The 8,888-nt window shown below is 37.3% G+C and overlaps 1 protein-coding gene across 1 annotated transcript in view; it reads left to right on the top strand.

Annotated features, from left to right (window-relative positions):
- LOC101847353 (putative homeodomain transcription factor) overlaps positions 1–8,888 on the top strand; it is a gene marked incomplete in the record, with an annotated part of 51,744 nt that overhangs the window by 35,167 nt on the left and 7,689 nt on the right. The window contains 3 exon segments of the mRNA XM_035971101.1: positions 5,728–5,776; positions 7,220–7,371; positions 8,469–8,584. Of these exon segments, the coding sequence (XP_035826994.1) occupies positions 5,728–5,776; positions 7,220–7,371; positions 8,469–8,584 (317 nt within the window).

The following is an 8,888-nucleotide window of genomic DNA, read 5'->3' as shown; positions in this document are numbered from 1 at the left end:
ACACACACATACACACACATACGTAACACTAACACACGCACATACACACACACACACACACACACACACACACACACATATCCACATGCACATACACACCTACCTATACATACATGGGACCAACCATAAACCAACAAATGACAAGCGAGAAAGAAGACACAATCGGTTTAACTAGCTATACGTCACAACAGGGCCAAAATCTCTTACTGATATTTATAGGTATTTGTCAGGTGGTCATTCCATGTCTCGCGAGAATGAAACTAATAAGTCGAGCACACCTAGACAAAGCGAGAACTGAATTACACCCCCCCCCCCTTCCCCTCTCCGTTACACAGACAGATACACATATACATACTTACACACGCATAATATATACACACATACTATCTCTCCCTCTCCCTCTCCCTCTCTCTCTTTCTCTCTCTCTCTCTCTCTCTCTCTCTCTCTCTCCCCCCCCCCCTTTCCCTCTATTTCCATGAACACACTTACGATTTTCCAACTTTCCTCCTCTTTCTTCACGAATAATTTCACCCTCTGATCTAACCCAAAATGTCTACCTAACTGTTGACACAAACCTACGTACGTACGTACGGTTCTTTTGTGTGTGACCTGGTCTTTATCACTGAAGGCTGCCTGCAGTGATGCACTTTCTCGTGTATACTCACCAAACTGCACTAATTAGTAATGTCTAATTTCCTCACTCATCATTTGAAAACATTTCTTTTCCTTACTTTTTTTTGGCGGGGGGGGGTGATTTTATTAAAATTAGACATTTTTTTCTTTACATGTTTTTTCTGGGGGGGGTTTTAATTAAACATTTTTTTCTTTAATTAAAATCTTAATTTTTCTTTACTTTGTAATGGGGGGGATGGTTGCTTTTTTCCCTTTCTTTTTCTTTTTTTCCCTTTTTTTTCATTAATTCAAGTATTTATTTTGATTGTCCACTTCACAGTCTTCAGTTGTATGAAATTCATTTTACAAAGCAGTCGTTGTAATTGGCGTTTAGTTTTTTTATTACAGTATTCCGTTGTTTATTTTCTGCTTGTTTATTTTTGGGCTTGTTTTTGTTTGTTTTTGGTTGTTTTTTTTCATTGTTTATGGTGGGGAGGGCCGGTGTTTTTGTTGGGTGTTTGTTTTGTTGTTGTTGCTGCTGTTTGTTTGGGGGTTTTTTCATTTTCTTGTTTCCTTTCACGTATTGTAGCCGCCTTTGGGCGAGTCAGGGAAGATGAGGAGTATACGCCTTAATAGGTCAAACTCAGAGGTAGGGATTTAGCCTTGTGATATGATCAGGGACAGAGTTGGTTTGTTTGTTTGTTTGTCTGTTTATGGTTTGTGCTGGTGCTTCTATAAATAATTACGCCTGTTATTAATCGATGGGGTTTATTATCAGAGTGTGTTTTTATAATTTGTGTGAGTGTATGTGTGTGTGTTTGGGGGGGGGGATGTGAGGGGGTGGAGGGGTGAATCTCCTCTGAAGGTGTATGGTACTGACAGTGTGGTGAGTTGGATTGTATTAACGTTTGTTCTAAGAATCTCAAGGAGAGAAAAAAAGTAGCCTAGGGTATATTAAGAAAGGTTTACTGTGTTGGGTTTTTTTCTTAATTGTTTTTAGGGGTTTTTTTTAACGTAGTTTAGTTAAATATAACTGTTTTATCCCCTGTCTCTCTCATTAACTATCTTTTCTTCTCTATCTCTGTTTGTTTGTCTGTCTGTCCGTTTGTTTGTCTGTCTGTCTGTCCGTTTGTTTGTCTGTCTGTCTGTCCGTTTGTTTGTCTGTCTGTCTGTTTGTTTGTCTGTCTCTATCTCTCTCACTCACTTTATGTCCATCCATCCATCCGTCCGTCCCAGTCCGTCCCACCAGTCTATGTTAGTGTCTCCTATAGTATTCCTTATTATGTCTTTCGTGTCATCTCCTGTATTCCCCTGCCCTTCTTCTGTGAGTGCTGACCACACATACTCATTTACCCTGTTCTTCCTGATTGTTCTCTGATTAACCGTCTCAGATCTAAGACTTATATATATGTCTTTCAGTCTTCTCTTAATGTAAAATATTGATTGGTATTTGTGTAGTACTTTGCTTATCCGCAGCGGCTGAGGTTATTTCTCCACTCCTTGATTGTCCTGATTGAGATTTTCATAGCGTTGTCAGCTATATTATATATAGATATAAACGTGTTTATAACATGTGTTTATCTATTTATTTATTTTTTAAAAATTCATTTGGAGCTCTAGATTTAAGCATGGCGTAAGTTTTCAGATAACATTTAGTGTCCCTAATGAGCTTGGAGAGAGGCTATTTAGGTTGTGTTTGGAAGTCAAATGTCTTTATCCAGTTGTTTGTCTCATTTGTTATTCTGCTGGGTAATAATACGATGATGGTAGTACTTATGATCATTACTATTATATGCATCATAATAAGGGCCATACATTTGTTGGAACATTTTCCCCGTTTTCACCCTGCTGCTGCTGATGATAGTGATGTACTTATTGTGAATGATGATGACATAATTAGGATGAAAAGAAAAATAAGGATAATATATTTATAACTACTGTAAGAAGATTATTATACCAACGACAAATTCACGATAATGATAAAGACAATTGAATTTTGTTTAACATATAGATTAAGGACAAAGCTGTAAACAGAGGTTGAGGGGGTGGGGGGGGGGGATTAATCATATAATTATCCTCTTTTTAAATTCTTAAGTTGCAATAATTATGTTTTTTTGTCTGAAATTTCTGTCTCTGTTTCTTGTAGAGCTCCTATGATTCTACTCTGTCTCATGTATGTGTATGTAATGTGTGTTTTGTTTATGTGTGTGTGTGTGGCTTGGCCTCACTAATTTGGTCGAGGTGGATTATTTTCTGTTTTTGTGTCGATTTTTGTGGTTTGGTTTGGATTGCAGTGCTGTCTGACACTATCACTTAACATAATGATAATAAATGACATTTATATAGCGCTCAACCCAGGTTTAAGTACACAGGCTCTGAGCATTTTACAATACAGTACAACGTACAACAGTAACATAAAACGCTGTGTTCTGACTAAAAGAAAATTACTCCGAATATTCATCTTATTAATTTAAAACGGAAACGACTTCAGCTGACACTTGAATGAATCATATGATTTAATTACATTACATGTTTATTAAAGAAAATGATAATAATAATGATAGAAATAATAATAACTGCATTTATATAGTGCATATCTATGCCCTACAGCGTGTTGTATATGTGCTCTACAACTTTTTAGTTAACCGTGATTTGGAGAAAAAATTACTACTCATTTCCTGTGAATCAGAGAACACATAAAGGTGTTTCAAAAATAGACTGTGATGCAGAATTATCTAAGGTGCCTTCTTTCAATGATACATACCTTCTCCAATAATAGTGCGAGGTCATCAAAGGATATGAAGAGCACAGAGAAAAAACGACGGTAATCACAAACTGGAAATTGTGAGGGTGCCAATTTTAAAAGCTTGTGGACTTCATATTTGTTTGACTTGTGGTTTATTGTTAAGTGTTGTTGAATGGGAAATCGAACGACAATAATCAACCAACAGTTGAACAGAAATACAGTTCTGAGTCAACACGCGTTCAAAATTGGCACCCTCACGATTTTCAGTTTGTGACTACCGTCGTTTTTCCCCTGTAGTCTTCATATGTGTTTTTCTATCTTTTCACCTCTCCACCCAACAGTATGTTGGCATTAGGTGTCATGTGAGGTGTTAACCGCACATTTCAGTGATTAATGACTGTAATGTTACGAGATGCCGTTGACTCAATCGTAATGCATACACTCTGCTTACAGTGTCATGTCTCAAGGTGTCTCATACTGTGTCATTTAACCACTCTGATAGACAGTGTGGCATCTTCAAGTGTCTTATATCACGTAATAATAATAGTAAATATAATATTAATAATAAATATAATAATATTAACAATAAATATAATAATATTAACAATAAATATAATAATATTAACAATAAATATAATAATATTAACAATAAATATAATAATATTAACAATAAATATAATAATATTAACAATAAATATAATAATATTAACAATAAATATAATAATATTAACAATAAATATAATAATATTAATAATAAATATAATAATATTAATAATAAATATAATAATATTAATAATAAATATAATAATATTAATAATAAATATAATAATATTAATAATAAATATAATAAAATATAATAATATTAATAATGATGATAATAATTATAATAATAATAACAATAAATATAATAATATTAATAATAGTAATGATGATAATAATAATAATGACAATAATAGATAGCATTTGTATAGCACAGATTCCCGCTCAACAGCAAGCTCTTTGCACTTTACAGTCTATATGACCCATATATTCCAGTAAATAGTGTAATGTTTTGAGGTGTCGTGTGGGATGTTAATTATATATTTCAACAAATAGTGTGAAATCACAAGATATATTATTCAGTGTTATTTACGCGATTTAACGAACAGTATGACGTCAGAAGATTTCAGTGTTATCTGTAGCATCCAATAAATAATATGAAGTCTCGCTGTCTGATAAAATGTTATTTGTATGCTGCAATCAATAGTGTGATGTCTTTTTCTTCCTCACTCTTCCAATAGTGTAATATCAGGGTGTGTGTCGTATATCTTTTTTCTGGTATATATTAGTACATAATATATAAAAAAAATGTTTTATGCATTAATATTTATGGGTTTCATCAAAAAGTGTGATCTTACTAAGAAATCATTCTTTATGAAACGGTAGATTTATGGGGGGGGGGGGGGGGTATTTTGCTTTTGTTTTGTCAGAAAATGATACTGAAAATTTAAAAATTATGCATATTTTGTAAAAAAAAAAATTCTTAAAATGAATTAACAGTTTTAAGAATGATATATTTTTGTGATATTAGAGAATGAATTGAAAGTTTCATAAATATATGCTTTCATGATATCAGAGCATTGATTTTAAAGCTAAACAGTAAGATATGTTTTTAGCAAATTTAGAGAATGAATGTGAAGGTTAAAAAAAAATATTCTTTGATACTGACGAATGAATGAATTTAAAGGTTCAAAAGAAATACCTTTCTTTCTTTTTTCTATCAAAGAATGAATTGTAAGATTGAAGAAGGTTTTTAAAAAAAATTTTTAAAACATTTACAGGCTGTAAAGAAACTAAGTCAGTATATTTTTAATCATCCTCATGTTGGGTACTGAGTCAGCCTCAAACTCACAGAGAACATCTGCATTGTACATGTAGGGCCAGCAGTTTTATTTTGTGGACCCCATAAAATATCTGCTCATACGCTTACTGATATGGAAAATATTATGTCTGACTAATTCTGTTTCGAGCAAAATTTTATGCTGGAAAGACTTTTAGGACTTTTGAGATTGTTGATGTCCTGAATGCTATTTTTTTACAGTTGTTGTGGTTTTTAATTATATCTTTAATCGCATGATAGTTTTAGTATTCTACAGTATAATCCACACAGTGGCTACCGTTACAGGATTGGTGCCTTTGTTGGGATTCTGGCTTGACATTTTTTGTCTTTTACATTTTTTTTTTTGGCGTACTTAAAATAAGTAAAGTAGATAAATTCCTCTTTATTGATCCTACTTGGAGATTTGATTTACAATACATATAAGTATATGTGTGACTTCTTGTTTTTCTAACAAGTTTTTTTTTTTTCTTCTTTGTGTTGGTGATTTCAGCAAGGTGGTTCCCCTACCAGTTCTGGATCTGTCAGTCAACCTGATAAAGGTGAGTGACACTGTACTTGGGCTGCAAAGTAAGCAGTCATATGTTATATAGTTGATGAGAAATTATTGTTTGCACAGCAGTTGGAGGATACCATGAGTAGATTTATTTCTTTTCTTTCCATCTCTTGTTTCTGTCAGTCTTTCTTCCTACACTAAACAACCTGTCTGTCTTGCACCCCCACCCGCCACCCCCCTCGCGGGTGGTGCCACTGACTGAAGTGTCTTCCATTTCCAAAGGGGGGACATTAACTTGTTATGCACAGTAGAATTGTAAATGGGCTGATTCATCAATGTCATGCTCATAACTGTGCCGGAACTGCAACAGAGAACTGATGCTTTTTCTGTCCTAATTCTTACTATCGTCATTTGCCTCTACTTCTTTTGTATGTTTGTCACACTCTTGTGACCCGCAATTTCCGGGGTGCCTTGATAGTTGAAGCAGACTTTGTGCTGTTGAAGCTAGAGAGTTGAGCAGAGTAAGCCTGATTCCCTGTAAAGATTTCTCTGTTGACATCTACCCCTTGGCGCTCATATGACCTTATGCAGTTGCGAGCGCCGTAAAAACTCTACTAAAACAAAAGTGTCTGTCTTGTTTGCCCATTTCAAGTGAGTCTGAATAGGTGACGACTTACCTCCAAACGTCTGATCCCTGTACGCGAGGAGTTGGGAACAAGGGTTGTGTCCTGCTCTCCACAGGACAGCCGGGGGGGGTCTATTGTAAGCACCAAACGAAGAAATAAATTGACGCCAAGATTAACCTGCTCATCATTTTTGAATATTTTATCATTTTATCATCATCATCATCATTATCATCATCATCCTCATCATCATCAATTCATCTTTTGCTTGTTTTGATTTTTTTGAAGCATAACAATTTGAACCATGACACATTTTTAGTAACTTATAAATATTTGCCCCAAAATCAGGACATGGGACAAAAAAAAAGTGAGCCTAAATAACTGCTTTCATGTCGGTGCCCTTCACGTTTATGTACCAGTGTTTGTTGTGTAGCCGTTTGTCTTTGCCATAGAATGTTGAAGATGTGAGTTTGGTGCCCATGCAAGGCTTTATTTTATGAAGCATCTCTGTCTTTTTATGGAATGTTGTGTCCTTTAACCCAGCCTGTCGGTGGTTGGTGGGTGCTCTGGTGTGGTTTGCTTCTTCTTTCCTATCAAACATCTACCGTCCTTATCTCCCCTCCTTCTTTTTTATGTATGTTACTCTCTTGTGACACCTTTAATCTTCTGGCGCTCATATTACCTTATGCGTTGCGAGCGCCGTAAAACCTCTACTAAAACTAACCCAGCCTGGATGGGCCTTGACATGCAAAGTTTAGGAATCCAGCTGCCTAAATCATCTGAACTGTGTCAGTGGTGGCCTGCCTTTAGTAGTTACAATCATCAACGGTCAATTTTTTAAAAATTTGGCGTTGTTTTTCCCCCAGTGTCTTGTGTGATCTGGGAGGGCAATGAGTGCAAGAAGGTGGACCTAACGGCGCTGGACATTGGCTGGGCCATCATCGACAAGGTGGACAGCCTGCCCGAGTCCTCCGACTACTTCCTCATTGGCCTGCTCTTCTCCTTCATCATGGGGCTGGTGAGTCCAGTTGTCTTTGGGACACCAGGGTGGGTAGGTGGGTCCAGTTGTCTCTGGGAGATGAGGGTGGTTGGGTGGTGGGTGGGTCCAGTTGTGTTTGGGACATGAGGGTGGTTGGGTGGTGGGTGGGTCCAGTTGTCTTTGGGACATGAGGGTGGGTGGGTGGTGGGTGGGTCCAGTTGTCTTTGGGACATGAGGGTGGGTGGGTGGTGGGTGGGTCCAGTTGTCTTTGGGACACCAGGGTGGATGGGTGAGTCCAGTTGTCTTTGGGACACCAGGGTGGGTCCAGTTGTCTTTGGGACATGAGGGTGGGTTCAGTTGTCTTTGGGACACGAGTATAGGTGATGAGTGGGTGAGTCCAGTTGTCTTTGGGACACGAGGATGGGTGGTGAGTGGGTGAGTCCAGTTGTCTTGGGACACGAGGGTGGGTGGTAGGCGCTTTGGTGTGGGTGGGTGGTGGGGCATGATCATGAGGGAGTGGGTAGGTGGGTGAGTCCAGTTGTCTTTATGGCACACACGTTGGTGGGTTGTGGGCACTTTGGGGTGAGTGGGTGGAGGATGGTGGGCTCTTAAATGTGGGTTTAGATCGCTCCTCCTTTTCTATGAAACGTCATCTATTATCCTCAATTCTCTTCCTCCTCCTCCTTCATTTTTATATCTGTATTACCATTATTGTGTGCATGTCCTTCTCTGTACAGTAATAGTGGGTGGTTGATGGGTGCTCAGGTGTGGTTTGCTCCTTCTTTCCTGTAAAAAATCTATCATCTCTATCTCCCCTCCTTCTTTTTTATGTTTGTTACTCTCTTGTAACATCTCTAATCTTTGGCACTTACATGACTTTATTGTGTTGCAAGTGAACGGTACAAGCGGAAATGGAAAAGGCGGGGACATCATGGAAACAGCAGGAAAAGGATGCACAGGACAGGCTTCGCTGGAGAAGTGTTGTTGATGGCCTAAGCTCCACTGGGAGTTAAAAGGGCAAGAGAGAGAGAGAGAGTGTTGCAAGTGCCATAAAACTCATACTCAAACTTAAACTCAAACTCAAATGCCTATACTGTTCCTGTTTACTGAAGCCAATCTGTCTGTGTGTGTTCCAGGTGCCTCTGGTGTTCCGGGCGTTCAGCAGCAAAGACCTGACCAACTGGGAGGAACTGCTCACCTGGCCAGGGCTGCTGCTTAAAGTGTCCACTCTGTCCACCATCTACTCCTGGAGGTCAGTCAGTGCAACATCTTCCGTCACAGCAGTGTGACCGTCATCATCATAAACATCATCATCATTATCATTATCATGATCATCATAAACATCGTCATCTTAATATTCATCATCATAAACATCAATATCATCATCATAACCATCATTATCATCATCATCATAAACATCGTCATCATCATCATAAACATTGTTATCATTGTCATCATAAACATCTTTATCATCATCATCATTATCATTATCATCATCATCATAAACATCGTCATCATTGTCATCTTAATATTCATCATCATTATCATCATCATCT

This window comes from Aplysia californica, unplaced genomic scaffold (genome assembly GCF_000002075.1).
Source record: "Aplysia californica isolate F4 #8 unplaced genomic scaffold, AplCal3.0 scaffold00376, whole genome shotgun sequence".
NCBI classification, from domain to species: Eukaryota; Metazoa; Mollusca; class Gastropoda; order Aplysiida; family Aplysiidae; genus Aplysia; species Aplysia californica.
The sequence above is the reverse complement of the archived record's forward strand: the minus strand, read 5'-3'. Positions and strand labels throughout refer to the sequence as shown.